At 43.9% G+C, this 25,343-nt stretch overlaps 1 protein-coding gene across 1 annotated transcript in view; it reads right to left on the minus strand.

Annotated features, from left to right (window-relative positions):
* Positions 1 to 25,343, minus strand: part of LOC122792799 (extracellular matrix organizing protein FRAS1-like) — a 4,352,848-nt gene that overhangs the window by 3,118,554 nt on the left and 1,208,951 nt on the right. Inside the window, exon 21 of the mRNA XM_044060368.1 lies at positions 628 to 774. Coding sequence (XP_043916303.1) covers positions 628 to 774 — 147 coding nt within the window. The remainder of the gene's footprint in view (positions 1 to 627; positions 775 to 25,343) is intronic.

Raw genomic sequence — 25,343 nt, forward strand, 5'->3', positions numbered from 1 at the left:
CCCCCCCACACACACACACACACTACAGATGCCCAGGATACTCAGGACCCACATGTTTTACTGTTTGTTGCTAAGCTTGTAAGGGCACTAGTGACCTTTAGCCTAGCAACAGCCTAAAAAACTATGAACCAACAAACCTGTAACTCAGCTGATTAAAAAGTAAATTAAAATTCGTATTGTTGTAACATATAGGTAGGAAAATGAAAAAATGAAGAATTTTTTCCTATGTCACATATGAATACTAGAGTTTAATACATTACCCAAACACAATATTTCTAACAATGATGTATTAATGCAGTCTCTTCATCCCCCTTGGCAGGTTAACTGTATCGACAGTTCCTAAAGCAAATCACTGTATTTGGAACTATGAACGTTTAAACAAGATTGTATAATGATGCATTACTGTAAAAACAAAGTGTTACAATTTTAAGCTCATTCTGTGAAATGGAATCACTCTACAGCAAAACAACAGCTGTAAAATACTTAACTCAGCACACTGTAACAAAAAAGTATTGCTTTAAGGAACAAAATACTACAGAGATACAGACGCACACAAATCTCAAATCTGAAACTAATGTGTTTGTTTTAAGCATCTCCACAAAACAAGGTAGCACATATTAAAATTACCTTTGCAAGATCTGGTAGCATAATCAAGGTAGTATTGCTGGGCACAGACTTCATAAAGGCATTCCCCAAAAAGAAGAACCCTGGACGGATCTCTACAGGATGTGCAGACAGTTGCAGACTCACATGTCAGGCATCGACTGTTACATGCTTTAGGAACAAAAAGGCCACATTTATAAAGCATACTCAAAATGGGAAGAAGATCATGGCAGAAATAGTAAAATTATACCCTTTAATCACTGCCAATAAATAGACGACAGGGAGCCACACACAATCTTGCACCAGACCTATAACTAGACTAACAATGCTTCTGTCTTCACATAATAAATAAATGATACAAACAGTGATGCCAACTTATCCTAAGCCAGAATGGACTAGCATTTTGGAGAGGAAAAATGAGATGCTACAAAATGGACAGCAGTATGAAAGCCTCAGGAAGATAAGTCTGCAAATAAATTCTAAAATTTCTACAGATACATCTTTGCTATATGTTCAAGATTTTTCTAACATTTCTGGCTTTTGCTCACAAAGGTCCACATAATTGCTTAAGTCTAGGACTTTATCAAAAAACTCCATGTTGTAACAACAGTTTGACATGAACATAGTTTCTGTCTTCAGATAATAAACAAAATATTATTCCTGTAAGAGTGTGCTATTTTATAATCCTGAATCTAGATATTTTCTTTCTTGAAAATAGTTTTATTCACATCAACCAGCAACACACACACACCTAAAGGCGCCCTCAGTGCAGCTATACAAGTTCAGGTCATCTTGGAGGAAAAGGAAGTACGAGTTGGCATGAAGCATCACAGTGGGGGGGCATAACATCTGTAATACACTGACTGAGATGTTCAGTTAACTTAAGCAGGACCATCAAGTAAACTCACTATCACATGTACTGTGTATTACTTGCAGACACAGAGCACAACAGTCTGATCCCTCCATGTGTGGGCGTAAGTGTAAGGAGAAGACAGGAGGCTACACCAACTGTTACCAAGCTCAAGTCTGCCCTGTCAGCTGAACTACACAGGCTTATCATAATTCTACCATTGATAAGTGGGTTAGAGGCTAACAGCTAAAATACAAGCTGAGCTGTCACCTACTGACAAGACAAGCAGCGCAGGAAGGGGACACAATTCACTGCCAAATACTGTCAGGTAGGCTGCTGGACTCTCTTCACCAGTAGCATGGGTGTGTGACTTGAGAGGGGGCTCAAACTGCTACTAAAGTACATATCAATGTCTGCAAGTGGGGACTCTTACTCCTGCAAGAATGGGAGCAATTAGGCTAAATGCCAAGATAACTGATGGGGCATATGTCAGACTGCCAGTTGACTTAGTTGTCAGAACGCAGGCAGAGTGGATGTGCAACTCTGATCACTGCTTTGATGGGAAAGGAAGGGAACCAGCATTCTTGATTCTTGGTAGGATGAGTACAGGGTTTTCTGGGTGGACTGGCTAAGCAGAAGAGTCAAATCAAAGCACAGATGTCTGTGGGCACTGGCAATGTAATCACTGCCAATAAGGGAAAAGGCCACAATCTGCACAGTGGACACACCAACCTATAAGCTTATTTTGGTCTGCGGAGTACTACCAGCATCACAGAAGATATAAAATTAGATGCTTTAATGAGCAACACACTACTGAACTTACTTAAAGACATTCATTGCTGAGGTGGGGAGATGGCCATACAAGGCCATAATGTTATCCCAGATGGTGTTTTATGAATTTCAGCCTCAGCCTTTTAGAACTCTTACCATCTGCGTACATGAAAATCAAGAGTTATCAAAAAAAAAAATGAGGTGGAATAACAGACTGCAGAAAGAAAAATATGAATTTTGGGACTTTGATGTGAAAGTTTAGAAAAGAAAGGTCTAGGACAAGCCTCCATGTTCCTTCCTTCTTTAACATCGGAAAGATTCTTGTTTAAAATCCTTTCCCTGTATGATTCAGGAAACCGGTTATAAGACCCCCTTGAGATCATATTTGTGTCAGTACAGGAGGAAGCAGGGAGGTTTGATTGGCAATGTAGAGGAAACCCCTGAAAAGGAGGAAGGGACGCCCACTACTAGCTGTAGCCTTTCTGAATGATTCTCAGAACCCAAACATAGGAAGTTATCTGATGCCACAGTGTGGAATTATACTAGAGTTTGGGACATTTGTGGGGGGTAAATAGTCAGTCTACTTGTTTTAAACAGTCATTAGTTTTGGAAGGATTCTCCCTTCTTTTTTTGGACCTCCCTATCATTGCTTTACAAAATTTGTTTTTGTGCGTGCCTTGCTCAGATTTTTTATTCTATTTCCTCTAAAAGAATCCTGAACTGGAAGAAAAGTTTATATTACATTCTGGCATGGAGGACTGAAAAATCAGTTATCTCGAGTTAACTTTCCTTTTTCATTAAATGTTTTAAGCATTTCATCAGAGGACTGGCCAAATAATCTCTCTCTTAACTAGTGAAGCATTCAGCATCTAAGCTTAGAAATCCTCTAGTACAGGGGTGTCAAACAAATACACAGTGGGCCAAAATTAAAAACTTGAACAAAGTCGCGGGCCGACCATGATATTTATTGAAAAAATGCTTACAATTGAGGAAGTTTTTCCCTCTCATCAGATATAACGATGAACCTTTTCATACAGAAACAAACTTAAGTTTTGCTTAAATATTGAATCCTGAACATGCAAAGCTTAATACTATAGTATAGTATAAACACGCGTGAAATCAAATGTCAAATACAAAACACGTCTGTGGCATTCATTTCTTAAATAAAATTTTTTTAAAAAAATCTTACGCCTCTTTCTCTATTTGTAGCCTTCTGAGTTAAATTTCAACGGTAATCTTTTTTTCACAGGCTAACAATAATAATTTCCTTCAAGGAAAATCCAATTATTCAAGTCCATGCCTTTTAGTAGCAATGAAAAGTGCATAAAGATAACATTCATTCAAGCTCAGTTTGCTACACTCTGATCTACTCTGATGCACACTGGTCCAAGCCAGATACCTGGCATCTCTTCTTGGATGCTAGTTCATCAATGTTTGGGGTCAAGCTTTGAGCTGAAGAAATACTCAGGATTGAGTGAAGGTGTTCAGTGAGACGACTCGTGTGTGATGTTTTGTTCATCTTCATCAAGGAGAATAGTTGCTCACACAGATATGTGCTGCCGAACATAGACAGCATTTGAGCAGCTTGGGTACAGAGATGGGGCATTGTGTCAGGGATGTAACGTGGAAACTGTGCAGCGCCCACAGCGTTATACTTTGACTTCAGCGTGTCATTACACTGGAGTTCAATCCGCTCCATTTGGAGGTTAGTTGGTGCGCTTTCCACATCAACTGCAAATGGATTACTAAGCAGTTCAAACCTACACTTCTGGGCATCAAAGTCAGCAAATCACTGGGTAAACTTGGCACTCAGTACTCTGGGTTTTTCAGCAAACTGTGCACTAGGGAACACGACGGTAGAGATCTGTGTTTTTATGGTTTGGCAGCAAGGAAAATGGCCTAGGTTTCCTAGCAGCATCGGAGTCTCCTACAGTCACAATTTTGTTTTAAAAGCCCTCACTGCTGCGTACATGTCTGTGATGACATGGCCCCACCCCTGAAGCTGCAGATTCAGAACATTGAGATGGCTAGTGATGTCACAAAGAAATGCCAGCTCAGACAGAAAACTCTTTATCCCGGAGCTTTGCTGTGTCTTTCCCTTTGCTTTCTAGAAACTGACAAATTTCGTCACACAGCTTGAAACATCTGTTTAGTATTTTTCCTCTGCTTAGCCATCTCACCTCTGTGTGATACGGCACGTCTGCGTATTCTGTACAACACTCCTCCAGAAAAGACTTGAACTGATAGTGATTCAAATCTTTAGCTCTTATATAGTTAACTACTCGTGTTATGGTGCTCATAACATGTTCCATCTTCAGGGCTTTGCCACACGACGACTCCTGGTGTATGATGCAGTGATAAACAGTTAGCTCACCTGCACAGTTCTCTTCCCGCATTTTCTCCTGAATCCTGGTCACCAATCCACTCTTTTGACTGCACATCGCGGGCACACCATCTGTCGTTAGTCTCACAATTTTATCCCAAGGTAGCCTCATTTGAGTTACACATTTGGAAACCTCTTCAAAGATTTCTTTTGCTGTGGTTGTGCCATGCATTGATTTTAATCCCAAAAGTTCCTCCGTAACGGACAGATTTGAGTCCATTTCACGGATGAAGACTGACAGCTGGGCAGTATCAGATGTGTTGCTGCTCTCATTCACAGCAAGGGAGAATGCAATGAAATCTTTACCCATTTCCATCAGCTGTTCATGTAGATTTGTGGCAAGATCACATGCACGATCAGCTACTGTGTTTCTGCTAAGACTCGCATTTAAAAATGCTTGCCTTTTATCTGGGCACACACATGGCAAACTTTGATCATGCACTTTTTGACAAACTCTCCGTCATTAAAAGGGCTGAGCTGATTTTGCAATCTCTGCTGCCACAATAAAACTAGCCTTTACAGCAGCTTCCCTTTGTGATATGGCTTTTGTGAACATAGTCTATCTTGAAACTAAACTTCTTTTCATCTCCATTACTTTCTGGTGCTTTTATGCTATGTCTAGGTCCTTGTACTTGTCGTGGTGTTTCGTTTCATAGTGTCTTCTTATGTTATACTCTTTGGTTACAGCTACTTTGGCTGTGCACACAAGACAAACAGGTCTGTCCTTTACATTTGTAAACAGATATTCTGCTTCCCACATTTCTAGAAAGCTTCTGTTTTCAACCTTTTGTTTGGCCATTTTTGAGAGGGATGGCCCGATGTGACTGGTAGCATGAGATCGCTAATGAATGTCAACAGAGGAGAGGGCACTTGTGGGTTCTGACTGATGTGCCAATGCACCAGCAGCGCATTCTGGGATTTGTAGTATTAACGGTGCATGTGCTGTATACTGGCGGGCCAGCTCTAGTAGACATTTGGTATTTTCTCGCGGGCCAAATATAATTACACTGTGGGCCAGATTTGGCCTGAGTTTGACATGTATGCTCTAGTAAATTCTGAAAAAGTAGCAGGTAAACCTCATTATTGACCCAGTAGCAGCTGCTCTAGAGACACCATCAGCAGTGTCGTAAGAACATTTTAGACAAAGTTTGGTTTCCTGAGACACACCAGAATATTAAAGAATTCAAAGATGTCAGTCTCTGATAAAGTGGGACCAGCAATTAACTTTCTCATTTTATCAAAAGAAGCTGAAAGGAATTCGACATGTAAGCCTGACAATTCAGTATTCCAAAGGCTAAGATGAAAGAATAAACTTTCTTCCCATATCTATCAAATGCCTTCTTATCTTTGCTGGAAGGAATATAAGTAGCTGTCAACAGATGTTCAAAAGAAGGCGGTACTGACAAATAAATCACTGCAGGGTCAGATCTGGGATTTGAAGAGAAATTTGTGGGTCTAAGGAACCTTAAATATTTTATCAGACAGCCTGGGGCTGATAATTAGGCAAACTACTGGTGCCAGGAAAGCATCCACTAATGCTGGCAAGGCAGGAAAAGCAGCAGCAGAATGAGGACAATATACCTGTAATAAGGCATAAAATCTTTGCAGGGACTGTGGAATTTCTTTTTGCTCCCATTGGAACAACTCTTTCAATCTGTCTTTAGTACGACAAAGAGATAACTCTCTGGGGTTGGGGCAGGGGAGTGGGAGGAATTTGAAGAAAAGCTTTCCTTTAAAAACTGACCCCCCCCCCCCATTGCATAGGCACTTGAGAAACAAAATCCTAATCTAATCCCTGCCTCTGGGAATCAGTATCTGAGAAAGAGGGAAATCTGTTTCTTTTAGAATTCTTTGAAGAGTCAAAAGTTAAAGATTTCAAGTCTAACACCAAGTAAAACCCAGCCAATCGACCTCATCCATCCTATGTGAGAGAAGAAAAATGCTTAACTTTGTTTTCTTTTCCCTTGAGACACACACCCCAGGAAAAAGACAGACTTCCTATCTCCAATAATCAAGCTACCGAGGGCAGCTTTGCTGTTGTAGATCATCTTCTCTTTCCTGTATCACTGACAAGCATGGTTTTCCCTTGCAAAATGATAGCCAGACTTGGAGCAGAGGACATGTTTTTTCTTCCAGTCTTTAGCAGCTTCTCAAAGAGCAACAACAGAGGGAACAACAGAGATCTACAAGAGACCAGAGGTACCTGAAAGGGCCACAGCAGAATCATTCATCAGCAGCTGAGATAAAGAGGAAGCTGGCTTGAAGACCAAAGACTCGCCATACAAGTTTCATCTGGCCGATTAGGGAGAGAAGAATCAAAGACATGTACCTGTTAAACAGATAGTGAAGGCTTCGAGAGTCCGTTTAAAACCTGATTACAAAATTTAGGTTTGGAAAATGTTTTTAATGACAGCCCAAAAAATTGAAGTCCTACCCCACAGGTATAGTTTTAACAGTTCCCCTTCATAATATCAAATTATTGAATGCTCGAAAGTCAGTAACTCGAAATTATAAAGTCGAACCAACAAAAATCCCGAAACCCACAAGCACGAAAACAAAAAACCCCGAACATACAGAACACATACACCACACAACACGCAGAGCATACAACCCACATAAACTACAAGCCCTATACTACATGTATGCAGGGGGGCAAGCCCCCTGCACCCCCTATGTGGGGGGTTGCGCCCCCACACACCCCCTACTTATATATTCTAACTCTGAGATTGTACTAATAAAAAAAAAAAACACCACACAGAAATTTTAAACTGCCTCGCACACACACAAACACATCACACATACATAGACACATCCAACACTCACACTCATACTCCCACTTCCCTACCCTAACCCACAAGCGCAACTTACAAAACACACACACACACTCACTTACCTTCAATTCTGTAAAACATCCCAACTCACACACTTCCTGTCCCATAGCTAACATGCAAAAGCGCGAATTCAAGATATTTGAATATGCGCTTATGCAGATTCGCGGTTCTGCATTTTCGACTTTACATAGGTTCATAGGTTGGTACTAGGCTATCGGCCCTAGCGCCTATACAAGCCTAGCCATAACAATTCCCTGGATATTTCTTCCCACAATATTTACTTCTCTGGACCCCTGCCTAGCAGGGTGACTGACATGATCCCCGGGGTGAATTTCCTATCTCCCATCCAATCATCAAGGTTCCTTTTGAAGAGGGCCAATGAGGCGCTCTTGCTTGACATGTATGGGGAGTCTCTGGGTCAGTAACCTATCCCTCCAGCATGTTTTGTTCATTGTGATGACAATGATTAGATCCCTGGAGCGTGTGGCTCTGAGGGATTGGGATTTCTTTAAGTGGAGCATGTCCAACAGCTCAGGGTTTGACATGGCCTTGTATGTTAAGCAGAGATCGCCTCTGAGTAGACGATACGCCACAGAGTATAGCTGGAGTTTTTTTAAACGGTCAGCATATGACATCTGCTTTAGGCATGTGATTCTTTTAGTGAGGTATTTCTGTGGCCTTTCCAGCTGTTGCAGATGTCTCGTGAGGTACATACCAAACAGGACATTATGCTCTATAATGGATCTAATGAGGGATGAGTACAGTGGGACAATGACCTCCTTTTTTCCGGATGAAAAGCCCTTAGTGATGAGGTGTGCCACATAGAAGGATTTCCTGACTGTTGTGGCAATGTGGTTATCGAAAGTGAGACCACTGTCCACCTGTGTCCCTAAGTCTCTCATCACACTTTCGATGTTTAGTGTACTACCACCTATGTGGTAATTCATGGGTACATGTTTTTTTCCAAAGGGGATAACTCTACATTTTTTGGCATTAAGCTTGAGCCCATGGCTCTGGCACCAGGCATCTGTTTCTGTAAGGCCCTTTTGTAGAATTTCCACATCATTTGGGGATTCAATAATGGCTCCCAGTTTGCAGTCATCTGCGAACTTTGTTAGCCAGAGTCACTTAGTGTTGGCCTGTACTTTAGAGAAGTAGATGCCAAACAAGAGTGGTCCCAGGACTGAACCCTGAGGTACTCCACTTGTCACTTGTCTGCAGCTGGATTTGGAATTGGCTACATTTACAGTCTAGGTTCTGTCAGTAAGCCAGTTGGCAACCCATCGAGTGACGTAGGGATTTATGCCCGGCTTAGTAAGTTTATCTATGATTCCACAGTAGGGGATGGTGTTTAAGGCCTTGGCGAGGTCCAGATAGGCTGTGTGGACTGCCTTACCCTCGTCCACAGCTCTGGAGACTGATTCGAAGAAGTCAATCAGATTCAGGAGACAAGATCGGCCCTTCACAAACCCAAACTGGGTGGGGTCCAGTGCTTGAAGGTGGCCAATGTCTTTGTTTATAAGTTCCATGATAATGCGTTCCATGTCCTTGCAGATCAGGCTTGTCAGACTGATGGGACAGTAGTTCCCAGGATCCAAGGCGGATCCCCCCTTGTGGAGTGGGATAACTGTAGCTGTGCGCCACTCAGTGGGCACGAAGACTGTGGCGAGACTATGATTAAACATGACACTTGGGTGAGGTGCCAGTTCATTTTGTAGTTCATGTAGTACACAGCCTGGGATGTCATCTGGTCCCATGGATGCTGTATTCCTAGCTTTGGAGAGTGTGGTTTCTACCTGTGTGGCAGTGATTACTGGAATTTGGCAATCTTTTGGTATTGAGATGGGCCCTTTAGGGGGTGAGAGGGGGGTGAAGTTGGCACTAAATCGATCTGCCAGGATATTGGCAATATCCTTGGGATCAGTATATTTAATGCCATTCTGTTGTAGCTCACAGCAGATCTGAGCATTGCCATTTAGATTCTTGACATAACTACAGAATGCCTTGTGGCTGTCTTTGGAATCTTTGGCAATTTTATTTTCATAACTAGCTTTTGAGGATTTTATGAGGGATTTCAGCTTCTTACTGAGGCTGGTGAGGGAGTATTTTGTATCCTGGGATTTTCCTCTTTTCTGCAACAGTTTTTTCCTTCTGTTGTATAGTTTGTTTATAGTAGGGAACCACCAGATTGGCTTCCTTTTTTTGGAGAAGAGCATCTTGCTTCTATTTGGGATGGCACGATACATGCACGAGTGGATTTGCTCATACAGTGCCTTAGTGTAGGATTCTGCAGTCGAACTTACAGATCCCGTCTGCATGGGTGTCATGAAGTTTGTCACTTCTGACTTCAGTAGCATGAAGTTAGCTTTGGAGAAGTTTTTTAAGGAGGTTTCCTTACTGGGGGGAAGGGGGTGGGATGTGGATGTTAAGGGTGATTTGCTTATGGTCAGACCAGACCAATGAGGGGTTGACCACTGGTGTGGAAAGTACAGTTTTGTACCTACCATAAATGTAGATGTCCGATAGGTATGCATCTGCAGTCCTTACATACGGGTTGTCCTGCCTCAGGCAGCCCTTCGGTCGGCCGGATTCCAAAGTCTGGGTCCAGCGTCGGCTGAAGTCGCCCTTTCCCTGACGTCACAGCGCCTGGGGTATAAAAGAGTCAGCCGACGCCATCTTCCTCAGTTTTTCTTGCCCCAGATGCCAGGTGCCCTCTAAGGAAGGCTAAATTTGAAGAAATGCAATAATTTTCAAACATGCATAGAAATATATAACAAATACACCATAATAGATAATCCCAGCTAGCTATGAGGGGGATAAGCACCCAAGGAATCCCACAGAGGGGAAGGAGGGAGGGAAAACCTGACTGCAGATGCATACCTATCGGACATCTACATTTATGGTAGGTACAAAACTGTACTATGTCCTTCAAGGATGCATCTGTAGTCCTTACATATGGGTAGAATACCATAGCCAATCTGGGGGTGGTAGGATCTAAGAAAAGGATGGTGTAGCTAAAATGCCCTGCAAGACTGGCGTAGCAAAGCCACTTTGGATCTGGAATATAAAGGTAAGTTGTAATGCTTGGAAAATATATGCGCTGAGCTCCATGTAGCAGCTTCTAAAATGTCCTTGGTAGCCACCCCTCTTAAGAAGGCTGTGGAGGTGGCTGTGGCTCTGGTGGAATGAGGTCTAATGTTAGCTGGCACAGTTTTGCCATGAAAAGAGTAACAGAATCTAATGCAATTTCCTATCCATTTTGAAATTGTCTGTTTGGAAATTGCTTTTCCTTGTACACCAGCAGCATATGCTACAAATAGCTGGTCAGTTTTTCTGTAAGTCTTAGTTCTGTCCAAGTAGTAGCGCAACTGTCTGTGAATGTCCAGGGTATGCAGAAGTTTCTCCCCTTTGTTTTGTGGATTTGGAAAGAAGGTAGGCAGGTGAATAGCTTGGTTCAGTGAAACCCTGGATACCACCTTTGGCATGAATGAAGGATTGGTTCTCAATGAGACTCTGTCCTGATGAAAGATAAGAAATGGTTGTACTGCCATGAGGGCCTGCAACTCAGATACTCTTCTTGCTGAGGTTATGGCCAGAAGGAAAGCAGTCTTCCAAGACAGGAACTGTAGTTCTGAAGATGCTGCTGGTTCAAAGGGAGGCAGAGTTAATTTTTCCAACATGAAGTTAAGGTCCCATGTAGGCACTGGTGGCTTCCTTGGAGGATTGATGTTTTTAATTCCTCTTAAAAACTGTCTTAGGAGAGGATGAGAGAAGACAGGTGGATCAGTATTGTATTCTGCTGAAATTGCTGAAGCATGATTTTTTATGGAAGAGTAAAAAAGGCCATTGTGGAGCATTTCTGCTAAGTATTCCAGGATATGTGCCATGTTCATCACTGTCGCATCTAGGCCCTTTGTGGAGCTCCAAGTGCGAAATCTTTTCCATTTTGCTGAATATGCCTTTTTTGTGGAAGGACGGCGAGCTTCCATGATGATATCCTTCACTCTCTTGGATAGCTTATCCTGGTGAGGAGTCAAGGTATTTTCCAGGCTGTCAGCTGCAAGGTTTTCAGGCTGGAGTGCAGAGTTTTGTAATTGTGCTGTGTCAGAAGAAGTGGCCATTGTGGTAGAGGCCATGGTTTCGTGCGTGACATGCTTTTTAACAGTGGGTACCAGTGCTGTCTTGGCCAGTCCGGAGCTATCAGAATCACTTTTGGCTGCTCTGTCCTGATCTTCAGTAAGACCTTGGTCATTAATGGAAGAGGTGGAAATGCATACACTGTTAGAGTCTTCCAGCTGAAAGAGAGGGCGTCCACTTTCCATGCTTGTGGGTGGTATGTCCTTGAGCAGAATTTCTTCAGCTGATGGTTGTGGTGGGAGGCAAAAAGATCTATGTCCGCCTCCCCATGATTGTGTTATCTGAAGGAAGATGTCTGGGTGCAGCATCCATTCGTGTGGATCCATGATATTTCTGCTTAGGCTGTCCGCCAGTATATTGTCTTTTCCTGGCACAAACTGGGATTGCAGCTCTATATTGAGTTTTAGGGAAATTTCCCAAAGATTCATTGTCAGCCTGCAAAGAGGGTAGGAATGGGTACCTCCTTGCTTGTTTATGTACCACATAACTGTGGTATTGTCTGTCCTTATTAGCAGGTGGCCTTGATGCAGAAAGTGTTTGAAGGCCCCGATTGCATGCATCACTGCCAGCATTTCCTTTTGGTTTATGTGCATGCGTAGTTCTTTCTGTGACCATAGTCCTTGAATGCATCTGCCCTCCATGTGTGCTCCCCATCCATGGTCTGAAGCGTCCATTGTAATGGTTTGGCTGGTTATTGGTTTGCTGAAAGGCAGACCCCTGTTTGACTGGCTTGCTTGAGCCCACCACAGAAATTCCTTTTGAAGCATGGAATGAGTGCTATCAAAGCTTCTAGGCTGTGACTGTGCTGAGACCATAGACTCCTTAGGTACCATTGCAGTTTCCTCATATGCAGCCTTGCCTGTGGAATCAGAAGAATGCAAGATGCCATGTAACCCAGGGCCTGCTGGATTTTCCTTGCAGTCGGCAGAGTTTGTTTTGTCAGATTTTCGAAATAATCCGGTAGTTGTCTTTGTTTTTCTTCTGAGAGAAAAGCCATTTGGGTGGTTGTATCTAGTTTCGCACCCAGAAAGGTTATTATTTGGGATGGAACAAGTCTTGATTTGCGAATGTTGACTGTGTATCCCAAGGCCTGAAGTAGGCGGATGGCATAATTCAAGTGTTTTACCAAAGTTTGTTGGCTGTCCGCTTGTATAAGGCAGTCGTCCAGATATGGGTATATTTGAATCCCCTGAAGTCTGCAGTGTGCAATTACTGATGCTAGGCATTTCGTGAATACTCTGGGCGCAGTAGATAAGCCAAAGGGCAATGCTGAGAATTGATAATGCTCTGAACCTGCAAGAAATCTGAGGTGTCTTCTGCAACTTTGTCTGATAGGGACATGCAGGTATGCCTCCTTGAGGTCTAGAGTTACCAGCCAAGACCCCTTGCCCAGCATGGGAAGGAGCTGCTGTAGAGTCAGCATTTTGAATTTTGGCACAATGAGATAAGTATTCAGTGCGGACAAGTCGAGAATAGGCCTCCATTGTGTTTCTTTTCTTGGGACAAGGAATAGTCTGGAATAAAATCCTTGGCCTTGTTCTGAAAGAGGAACCTTTTCTATAGCTTTCATTTGCATTAGGCTGGAGATTTGTTTTAAAGCCTCGATTCGGTGGCAGGTTTGGCATGCCTTTTCTTTTTGGTAATGTGTGAAAATTGAACCTGTATCCTTTGTCTATTATTTGCAGTGTCCATTTGTCCCTTGTAATACTGTGCCAATTTTCTGAGAATAAAGAAAGCTTTCCGCCCAAAGGTGCTTCCAATTGAGCCCTGGTTGGCAGGGTCAAGGTAAAGTCATTGAGTCTGTCCTTGTGCAGCAGTTGTAGGTCCTGCACTACCTCTCTGGGTAGGAGGCTGCCACTGATGTCCTCTGTAGGAGCCTCTAGCTTGCCCTCTACCTCTGGCACGCCTGTTCTTGCCTCTTTGAAATCTCTTTGTGTCTGGAAAGGACCAATTCTTAGAAGGCCAATTTCTGCTGAATCTTGGTGGTTGGACTTGGAGAAAATCTTTGACTGTTTGTACAGATTTTGCCTTTTCCTCAAATTTCTTTAAGACCTCCTGAGCAGTGGAGACAAATAACTTTTGCTTTTCCAGTGTAGCATCCAGAAGCTTTGCTTTAACATGATCTGGCAGAGATTGTTCCTTCAGCCAAGCATGCCTACGTATGACTGCACCCATCATTGCTGACCTACATGAAGCTTCCAATGCATAATAAAGTACAGTTTTGTACCTACCATAAATGTAGATGTCCGAACTGGATAGCATCTGCAGTCATAACAACTGGGTTGTCCTGTCGTCAGGCAGCCCTTCAGTCGGCCGGATTCCAAAGTCGGTCCGCCGCTGATGTCGCACTTCACCCGACGTCATCTCTGTTGGTCTTCGGGTATAAAGGCATCAGCCAACGCCATTTTCCTCAGTGTTTCTTGCCCCAGATGCCAGTAGCCCTCTTGAAGGCTAAATTTTGGATAGATGCCAATGTTTCCAGAAAGATAGAGGTAAACACAAAAATAAGCATGTATGCACATATATACAAACAAATACACCATAAAAGACTCCCCCCCACCAGCTAGCTATTAGGAGGGTAAACACCCTAGGAGTACCACAGAGGGTAGGAGGAGGTAATCCTGACTGCAGATGCTATCCAGTTCGGACATCTACATTTATGGTAGGTACAAAACTGTACTATGTCCTTCATGGATGCATCTGCAGTCATAACAACTGGGTAGAATACCATAGCCAACTAGGGGAGGAGGATAAAAGTACAGTTTTGTACCTACCATAAATGTAGATGTCCGAACTGGATAGCATCTGCAGTCATAACAAGTGGGTTGTCCTGTCGCCAGGCAGCCCTTCAGTCGGCCAGATTCCAAAGTCCGGTCCGCTTCGCTGATGTGCCATCTCTGTTGGTCTGGTATAAAGGCATGCGCCATTTTCCTCAGTGTTTCTTGCCCCAGATGCCAGTAGCCCTCTTGCAGGCTAAAATTTGGATAGATGCCAATGTTTCCAAATAGATAGAGGTAAACACAACAATAAGCATGTATGTACATATACAAAACAAATACACCATAAAAGACTCCCCAACAGCTAGCTATTAGAAGGGTAAACACCTAGGAGTACCACAGAGGGGATGGTAATCCTGACTGCAGATGCTATCCAGTTCGACATCTACATTTATGGTAGGTACAAAACTGTACTATGTCCTTCATGGATGCATCTGCAGTCATAACAAGTGGGTAGAATACCATAGCCAACTAGGGGAGGAGGATAAAGGAAGATTATGGTGTGTTTAGGATCCCTTGCAGTACAGCAGTGGCAAACCCTGCTCGGGATCTGGAATATAGAGGCAAATTATAATGCTTGGCAAATGTATGCACGGAGGTCCAAGTAGCTTCAATAATGTCTTTGGTTGCCACTCCTCATAAGAAGGCTGTGGTAGTGGCTGTTGCTCTTGTAGAATGAGGTCTTATGTTCTGTGGAATTGGTTTTCCATGGAAGGAGTAACAGAATCGTATGCAATTTCCTATCCATTTGGAGATTGTCTGTTTGGAAATAGCTTTTCCTTCCTTCCTGCATAGGCTACAAAAAGTTGGTCAGTCTTTCTGCTATTTTTGTTCTGTCCAAGTAGTAGCGTAGCTGTCTATGTACATCCATGGTATGCAGTATTCTTTCCCCTCTGTTTTGTGGGTTGGGAAAGAAGGTAGGTAGGTGGATTGCCTGGTTTAAAGACACTCTGGATACCACCTTAGGCATAAATGTAGGATTAGTCCTCATGGACACTCTATCTTGGTGGAAGATTAGGAAGGGTTGCACTGCCATTAAGGCCTGTAGTTCTGAAACCCTCCTTGCTGAAGTAATTGCCAGTAGGAAAGCAGTTTTCCATGATAGGTGTTGTAGGTCTGCTGTTGCTGCTGGTTCAAAGGGTGCTAGTGTCAACTTTTCTAGCACAAAGTTTAAATCCCAAGCTGGTAATGGTGGTTTCCTTGGAGGTTTTACATTCTTGATTCCTCTGAGGAATTGTCTGAGCAAAGGGTGCTAAAAACAGGTGTATCAAAGCTGTATTCTGCTGAAATAGCTGATGCATGTATCTTGATGGAGGAGTAGGACAGGCCTGAATGAAGAAGTTCGCCAGATACTCCAGAATGTTAGGCATATCTATGTTTGACACATCTTTTTCCCTTTCTCAGACTCCAGATGACAAACCTTTTCCATTTTCCAGCATAGTTCCTTCTTGTTGAAGGTCTGGCTTCCAGAATAATGTCTTTAACTCTTTGGGAAAGTTCTGGAATAGCTGCTGTTATGTGATGTTCCATGCAGTCAGTTGTAAGGTTTTAGGTTTGGATGTATGATGCTGTAGTTGTTCTGCGTTAACATCAAAGGCATCAGGGAATTGTCCACATATTGTTCGAGACATGCTCCTCAGTAGTGGGTACCAGTGTTGTCTTGGCCAGTTTGGAGCTATCAGGATTATCCTTGGACGTTCTTCCTTGATTTTAGTTGTACCTTGTGTATCAAAGGAAGAGGCGGAATGCATATGCTGTTAGGCCTTTCCAGTTGAAAGAGCGAATCCACTTTCCATGCTAATGGGTGGAATGTCCTTGTGCAGAATTTTTGAGCTGGTGATTGAGAGGTGATGCGAATAGGTCTATCTGTGGCATTCCCCATTTCTTTGAGATGGTCTTGAAGATGTCCGATGAAGCTTCCATTCGTGGGCATCCGGTGGTTCTGCTTAATATGTCTGCTAGGGTATTGTCTTTCCTGGTACAAATATTGCCTGTAACTGGATGTTGTAGCTGAGTGCCAGGGTCCACAGCTCCAAGGTCATTCTGCATAGGGGTATGAATGAGTGCCTCCCTGTTTGTTGATGTACCACATGACTGTGGTGTTGTCTGTCCTTATCATCAACTGGCCCTCTTTGAGAAATGGTTTGAACTTTTGGATTGCCAGTTTTACTGCCAGCATTTCTTTTAGGTTGATGTGCAGTTGAAGTTGATCCTGTGTCCACAATCCTATTTGTCCAGCATGTTATCCTAGGTCTGAAGCGACTGTTGTGATGGTCTGGCTTGCTTGACATCTGCGAAAGGGTAGGCCTGGGTTTGACTGGCATGCCTGAGCCCACCATAGGAACTCCTGTTTTAAGCATGGAATTAGTGGGATTTCTGTTTCTAGACTGTGTCTGTGTTGGGACCATAAATTCTTTAGGTACCACTGTAGTTTTCTCATATGTAGTCTGGCAAATGGAACCAAGATTATGCATGATGCCATGAAGCCCAAGGCCTGCAGTACTTTTCTTGCTGTTAACTTGTTCAGTTTTGTTAGTGCCAAGAAGTATAGAGGAGTTCTTTTGTTTTTCTGTAGTCAGGAATGCCATTTGTTTTACTGTGTCCAATTCACCAAGAAAGTCCTTGTTTGGGATGGTATTAGCCTTGACTTTTGTAAATTGACTGTGTATCCCAGTGCTTGTAGCAAGCAAATGACCCTTTGTAAATCTGTTGTCAGCTTGCTTTTGTTGTCCCAGCAGGCAGTCGTCCAGGTATGGGTAAATTTGAATTCCTGAAGTCTGCAATGGGCGATTACTGATGCCAGGCATTTTGTGAATACTCTGGGCAGTAGATAAGCCAAAAGGCAATGCTGAGAATTGATAGTGCTCTGATCCTGCAAGAAATCTGAGGTATCTTCTGCAGATTGGTCGCAGGTATGCCTCCTTGAGATCTAGAGTTACCAGCCAAGACTCCTTGCCCAGCATGGGAAGAAGTTGCTGTAGGGTCAGCATTTTGAATTTTGGGACAATGATGTATGTATTTAAGGTGGACAGAATTGGTCTCCAACTTTTTCCTTTCTTGGAACTAGGAAAAGTCTGGAGTAGAACCCTTTCCTTGCTCTGCTGCTGGCACTCTTTCCACAGCTCTCATGTTTGCTAACTCCATTATCTGGCGTAGAGCCTCTGTTTTTGATTTGGAGGTAGATTTGGCATTCCTCTTTGACTGGAATAGTGTGGAAGTGAAACCGTAACCTTGATCTATGGTTTGTAAAATCCACTTGTCCTTTGTTATGTAGTGCCAGTTCTTTGAAAATAAGGTTAACTTTCCGCCTAGAGGAGCTGCTATTTGTTCCCTGGTAGGGGTATAGGTTAAGTCACTGTGGTTGTGTTGATGTAGTGGCAGTGGCGTGTCTGTGCCTCTGTTGTTACCTTGCCACTGTCTTCCTCTGTAGGCACCTCCTCTGGATTGGTTTCTGCCTCTGGAACGCCTATTCCTGCCCCTTTGAAATTTTGTGGAGTCAGGAAAGGACCAATTTTGGCAGGCCAGTTCCTGCTAAACCTTGGGGTTGAACCTGCAAGAAATCTTTAACAGTTTGAACAGATTTTGCCTTTTCTTCCATTTTCTTCATAACCTGCTGGCCAGATGTACCAAACAAACTTGTCTTGTCCATAGGAGCATCTAGCAACTTAGCTTTAACATGATCCCGTAAAGCTTGTTCCTTTAGCCATGCATGCCTTCTTATCACTGTGCCTGTCATGGCTGATCTAAATGAAGCCTCCAGTGCATCATAGCCACATTTTAAGGAATGGTTGCTAACCTGTTGTATGTTATTTACCATATCTAATACATATTTCTTATCAAGAGATTCATCAGTGGTTAGTTTTTAGTTAACTGATCCAGCATAAACTCTTGGTATTGTATCATGTGAAACTGACAGTTTAAAGCTCTAGCTGAGAGAGTAGCTGAAGTGTAGACCTTTTACCCCATCTGTCTAATGACCTTGCTTCCCTTTCAGAAGGAATAGGGTTTTAGCTATGGTCGCTACTGCCTTGGGGCCCTGGGATATAGTTTCTGGGTCTGCAAGTGGAGCCTTGTAAAGGTGGTGATGAGTATCTGGCACCCTGTAAAATCTGTCTGGTTTGGTAGGGCTGGGGTAAAGAATCTGGAGCGAGCAAGCATCATTGAAAGCATCATCCACCACAGAGAGCCAAGGGCCTGTGCTGAGGGAGGTGCAGAAAGGTCCTAAGTCTTTTCTGGAGTCTGAAAAATCCTGTTGCTGCCATTGGAACTGTTCTCGCATGGCATGCAAAGTTTCCCCAAAGGAAAATTCTTCTGGTGGGGAAGCAGCTGGGATGGATTCTTCAGCATCAGAATCTTCAAAATTGGAGAAGGGAGCCTCTGGCTGGTCAGTTATGTCTGATTCATCAGCAGAATCATCAGAGGACACTGGCTCGGGGCTCTGCCCTAGGTCTCTTCTCTGGGGCTGAGAGACCCTGTCTGGGTGAGATTGAGATCCTCTAATTAAAGAAATTAAATCTTCTGCCAAGGTAAGCATTTGAGAACTAGAAGAGGGCCTGGATGGGGTGGTTTAACAGGCACTGTTTTAGTAGTCTTGGCAGCTTTAGGGCCTTAATGGACATGGCTGCTGGAGGCCTAGCAGCACCACGTGCTGGGGTAGAACATCCAAGGGATGGTGTCTGATAAGTCAACCACGTAAAATTTCTGAAGTCGTTCAAGAGTTGTAGCAGGGGCCTCAGTTGTAGGAATAGGTTCAGCTGTACTTTGTTCAGTTTTCTTGCCAGATTGGGTAGTCGGAGGATCCAAAACTGTTCTGTTCGTCCGGTTGAAGGAAGCACAGGCGAACAGGCTGCGGCTGGGCCTAAACAAGGCAGACAGTAAGAGTGGAAATCTTTATGAGGTATTTGTTTCCCACAGTTTAAACAATTGTTAACTTTTTCTGACATCGGCTGAGGCAAGAAAGAGTCCCCAACGGGTACTTAGCTTTAGAAGTCGTTAGCAGTATTCGGTAGGCGTAATCTCTGATCCGACCGACCGCACTAACAGCTTCTGCTTAAGAAAGACTGAGGAAAATGGCGTCGGCTGATGCCTTTATACCCAAAGACCAACAGATGGACCCGGACTTTGGAATCCGGCCGACTGAAGGGCTGCCTGACGACAGGACAACCCACTTGTTATGACTGCAGATGCATCCATGAAGGACATCTAGATTATGGTGTGTTTAGGATCCCTTGCAGTACAGCAGTGGCAAACCCTGCTCGGGATCTGGAATATAGAGGCAAATTATAATGCTTGGCAAATGTATGCACGGAGGTCCAAGTAGCCGCCTCAATAATGTCTTTGGTTGCGAAGGCTGTGGTAGTGGCTGTTGCCCTTGTAGAATGAGGTCTTATGTTCTGTGGAATTGGTTTTCCATGGAAGGAGTAACAGAACCGTATGCAATTTCCTATCCATTTGGAGATTGTCTGTTTGGAAATAGCTTTTCCTTCCCTTCCTGTTGCATAGGCTACAAAAAGTTGGTCAGTCTTTCTGCTACTTTTTGTTCTGTCGCGTAGCTGTCTATGTACATCCAAGGTATGCAGTATTCTTTCCCTCTGTTTTGTGGGTTGGGAAAGAAGGTAGGTAGGTGGATTGCCTGGTTTAAAGACACTCTGGATACCACCTTAGGCATAAATGTAGGATTAGTCCTCATGGACACTCTATCTTGGTGGAAGATTAGGAAGGGTTGCACTGCCATTAAGGCCTGTAGTTCTGAAACCCTCCTTGCTGAAGTAATTGCCAGTAGGAAAGCAGTTTTCCATGACAGGTGTTGTAGGTCTGCTGTTGCTGCTGGTTCAAAGGGTGATAGTGTCAACTTTTCTAGCACAAAGTTTAAGTCCCAAGCTGGTAATGGTGGTTTCCTTGGAGGTTTTACATTCTTGATTCCTCTGAGGAACTGCCTGAGCAAAGGGTGCGAAAAACAGGTGGATCAAAGCTGTATTCTGCTGAAATAGCTGATGCATGTATCTTGATGGAGGAGTAGGACAGGCCTGAATGAAGAAGCCAGATACTCCAGAATGTTAGGCATATCTATGTTTGACACATCTTTTCCTCTTTCAGTACTCCAAATGACAAACCTTTTCCATTTTCCAGCATAGTTCCTTCTTGTTGAAGGTCTAGTGGTTTCACTTAATAATGTCTTTAACTCTTTGGGAAAGTTCTGGATTAGCTGCTGCTATGTGATGTTCCATGCAGTCAGTTGCAACGTTTTTAGGTTTGGATGTATGATGCTGTAGTTGTTCTGAGTTAACATCAAAGGCATCAGGGTATTGGCCACATATTGTTCGAGACATGCTCCTCAGCAGTGGGTACCAGTGTTGTCTTGGCCAGTTTGGAGCTATCAGGATTACCTCTTCCTTGATTTTTAGTAATACCTTGTGTATCAAGGGAAGAGGTGGGAATGCATATACTGTTAGGCCTTTCCAGCTGAAGGAGAGCGAATCCACTTTCCATGCTAGTGGGTGGAATGTCCTTGTGCAGAATTTTTTGAGCTGGTGATTGAGAGGTGATGCGAATAGATCTATCTGAGGCATTCCCCATTTCTTTGAGATGGTCTTGAAGATGTCCGGGTGCAGCTTCCATTCGTGGGCATCCGATGTGGTTCTGCTTAATATGTCTGCTAGAGTATTTTCTTTTCCCGGTACAAATATTGCATGTAACTGGATGTTGTAGCTGAGTGCCAGGGTCCACAGCTCCAAAGTCATTCTGCATAGGGGTATGAATGAGTGCCTCCCTGTTTGTTGATGTACCACATGACTGTGGTGTTGTCTGTCCTTATCATCAACTGGCCTCTTTGAGAAATGGTCTGAACTTTTGGATTGCCAGTTTTACTGCCAGCATTTCTTTTAGGTTGATGTGCAGGTGAAGTTGATCCTGTGTCCACAATCCTTGCACGCATTTGTCCAGCATGTGGGCCCCCATCCTAGGTCTGAAGCGCCTGTTGTGATGGTCTGGCTTGCTTGACATCTGAAAGGGTAGCCCTGGGTTTGACTGGCATGCCTGAGCCCACCATAGGAACTCCTGTTTTAAGCATGGAATTAGTGGGATTTCTGTTTCTAGGCTGTGTCTGTGTTGGGACCATAAATTCTTTAGGTACCACTGTAGTTTTCTCATATGTAGTCTGGCAAGTGGGACCAAGATTATGCATGATGCCATGAAGCCCAAGGCCTGCAGTACTTTTCTTGCTGTTAACTTGTTCAGTTTTGTTAGTGCCAAGAAGTAAAGAGGGAGTTCTTTTGTTTTTCTGTAGTTAAGAATGCCATTTGTTTTACTGTGTCCAATTCCCCAAGAATGTCCTTGTTTGGGATGGTATCAGCCTTGATTTTGTAAATTGACTGTGTATCCCAGTGCTTGTAGCAAGTAAATGACCCTTTGTAAATCTGTTGTCAGCTTGCTTTTGTTGTCCCTTGTAGCAGGCAGTCGTCCAGGTATGGGTAAATTTGAATTCCTGTAGTCTGCAATGGGCGATTACTGATGCCAGGCATTTTGTGAATACTCTGGGCAGTAGATAAGCCAAAGGGCAATGCTGAGAATTGATAGTGCTCTGATCCTGCAAGAAATCTGAGGTATCTTCTGCAGATTGGTCGAATGGGGCAGGTATGCCTCCTTGAGATCTAGAGGTACCAGCCAACACTCCTTGCCCAGCATGGGAAGAAGTTGCTGTAGGGTCAGCATTTTGAATTTTGGGACAATGATGTATGTATTTAAGGTGGACAGGTCGAGAATTGGTCTCCAACTTTTTTCCTTTCTTGGAACTAGGAATAGTCTGGAGTAGAACCCTTTTCCTTGCTCTGCTGTTGGCACTCTTTCCACAGCTCTCATGTTTGCTAACTGCATTATCTGTTGTAGAGCCTTTTTTTTTTGATTTGGAGGTAGATTTGGCATTCCTCTTTTGACTGGTAAAGTGTGGAAGTGGAACCGGTAACCTTGATCTATGGTTTGGTAAAATCCACTTGTCTTTTGTTATATAGTGCCAGTTCTTTGAAAATAAGGTTAACTTTCCGCCTAGAGGAGCTGCTATTTGTTCCCTGGTAGGCGGATTTAGGGTTAAGTCACTGTGGTTGAGTTGATGTAGTGGCAGTGGTTGTGTCTGTGCCTCTGTTGTTACCTTGCCACTGTCGTCCTCTGTAGGCACCTCCTCTGGATTGGTTTCTGCCTCTGGAACGTCTATTCCTGCCCCTTTGAGATCTTGTGGAGTCAGGAAAGGACCAATTTTGGCAGGCCAGTTCCTGCTAAACCTTGGGGTTGAACCTGCAAGAAATCTTTAACCGCTTGAACAGATTTTGCCTTTTCTTCCATTTTCTTCATAACCTGCTGGGCAGGTGTACCAAACAAACTTGTCTTATCCATAGGAGCATCTAGCAACTTAGCTTTAACATGATCCGGTAAAGCTTGCTCCTTTAGCCATGCATGCCTTCTTATCACTGTGCCAGTCATGGCTGATCTAAATGAAGCCTCCAGTGCATCATAGCCACATTTTAAGGAATGGTTACTAACCTGTTGTATGTTATTTACCATTTCTAATACATATTTCTTATCAAGAGATTCATCAGTGGTTAGCTTTTTAGTTAACTGATCAAGCATAAACTCTTGGTATTGGATCATGTGAAACTGACAGTTTAAAGCTCCAGCTGAGAGAGTAGCTGAAGTGTAGACCTTTTTGCCCCAATCTGTCTAATGACCTTGCTTCCCTTTCAGAAGGAATAGGGTTTTTAGCTATGGTCGCGGCTACTGCCTTGGGACCCTGGGATATAGTTTCGGGGTCTGCAAGTGGGGCCTTGTAAAGGTGGTGATGAGCGTCTGGCACCCTGTAAAATCTGTCTGGTTTGGCAGGGGCTGGAGGTAAAGAATCTGGTGCGGAGCAGACATCATTGAAAGCATCATCCACCACAGAGAGAACAGGAGGTATAGCTAAGGGCCTGTGCTGTGGAAGGTGCAGAAAGGTCCTAAGTCTTTTTCTGGAGTCTGAAAATCCTGTTGCTGCCATTGGAACTGCTCGCATGGCATGTAAGGTTTCCCCAAAGGAGAATTCTTCTGGTGGGGAAGCAGCTGGAATGGATTCTTCAGCATCAGAGTCTTCAAAATTGGAGAAAGGAGCCTCTGGCTGGTCAGTTAAGTCTGATTCATCGGCAGAATCATCAGAGGACACTGGCTCAGGGGGCTCTGCCCTAGGTCTCTTCTCTGGGGGCTGAGAGGCCCTATCTGGGTGAGATTGAGATCTTCTAATTAATGAAATTAAATCTTCTGCCAGAGTAAGCATTTGAGAACTGGAGGAGGGCCTGGTTGTAGGGGGTTTAACAGGCACTGTTTTAGTAGTCTTGGCAGCTTTAGCCCTGGCGAAGGCCTTAATGGACATGGCTGCTGGAGGCCTAGCAGCACCACGCTGGGGTAGAGACATCCAAGGAATGGTGTCTGATAAGTCAGTGGCAACCACCGTAGTGGTAAAATTTCTGAGGCCGATTCAAGAGTGGTAGCAGGGCCTCAGTTGTAGAGATAGATTCAGCTGTACTTTGATCAGTTTTCTCGTTTTTAAACGAAACCGAGACACTCGCGGTTGGCTTAACCATGGTTTGTGTCGGTCTTTATCTTTTTTGGCAGATTGGGTAGTCGGAGGATCCGACGGCATAATGAAAATCAGAACCGAAAAACTGTTCAGCAACAGGCTGCTACGCCGTGGGCTGGGCCTAAACAAGGCAGACAATAAGAGTGGAAATCTTTATGAGGTATTTGTTTCCCACAGGTTAAACAATTATTAACTTTTTCTGACATCGGCTGAGGCAAGAAAGAGTCCCCAACGGGTACTTAGCTTTAGAAGTCTTCAAGTAGTATTCGGTAGAAGTAATCTCTGATCCGACCGACCGCACTAACAGCTTCTGCTTCCACGCCGCAAGAAAGACTGAGGAAATGGCGGCTGATGCCTTTATACCCAAGACCAACAGAGATGACGCCGGGTGAAGTGCGACATCAGGACCCGACTTTGGAATCCGGCCGACTGAAGGGCTGCCTGACGACAGGACAACCCAGTTGTTATGACTGCAGATGCATCCATGAAGGACATCCACACTACAAGAAATGGTTGCTAACCTGTTGGGAGTTATGTACCAGATCCTGAAGTGATTTGTGATCTAGGGGTTCAGGTGAAGACAGTTTTTTATGCAATTCATCTAACAAATACTCTTGGTACTGTATCATATGGAATTGACAATTTAATGCCCTCATAGAAAGAGTGGCAGAAGTATACACTTTTTTACCCCATCTCTCTAAAGCCCTGGACTCCCTTTCAGAGGGGAGTGGATTTTTAGTAGTGGCAGTAGAAACCCCTTTAGGGCCCTGGGAAATAGTTTCTGGATCAGCAGAGTGGGCCTTGTAAAGGAAATGATGTGAGTCCGGGACCCTGTAGTACCTATCGGGTTTGACAGGAGCCGGAGGAAGGGTGTCAGGGGTTATGCTAGACTCAGAGTACACATAATCAATGACATTCAAAACAGGAGGAATAGCCAAAGGTCTATGCTGAGGTAAATGTAAAAAAGTCCTTAATCTCTTCCTGGAATCAGAGAATTCCTGGCCCTGCCATTTGAAATGCTCTCTCATGGAGTGAAGGGTCTCCCCAAAGGACAGCTCTTCAGGAGGGGAGGCCGAGGGAATAGATTCCTCTGCATCAGAATCCTCGTAGGCCGAAAAGGCCTCCTCCTGGTAGTCCGATAGAGCAGAGCCATCCGAGGCTTCATCAGAGGACTGGGGATCAGTGGGCTCAACCCTGGGCCTTTTGTCTAGAGGAGGTTGAGAGCCCCTGTCCGGATGTGGCTGAGAGCCCCTAATTAAGGAAATAAGGTCCTCAGCTAAGCTTAGAATCTGTGAGCCTGTAGTGGATCCCTGAGGAATAGCCTTGGGATGCAAAGATTTTGGCTGTTTAGCAGCTTTAGCCCTTGTGAATGCCTTAATGGACATGGATGCAG

Source organism: Protopterus annectens, chromosome 2.part0 (genome assembly GCF_019279795.1).
Source record: "Protopterus annectens isolate FY-2018-M chromosome 2.part0, PAN1.0, whole genome shotgun sequence".
Classification (NCBI taxonomy): domain Eukaryota; kingdom Metazoa; phylum Chordata; order Ceratodontiformes; family Protopteridae; genus Protopterus; species Protopterus annectens.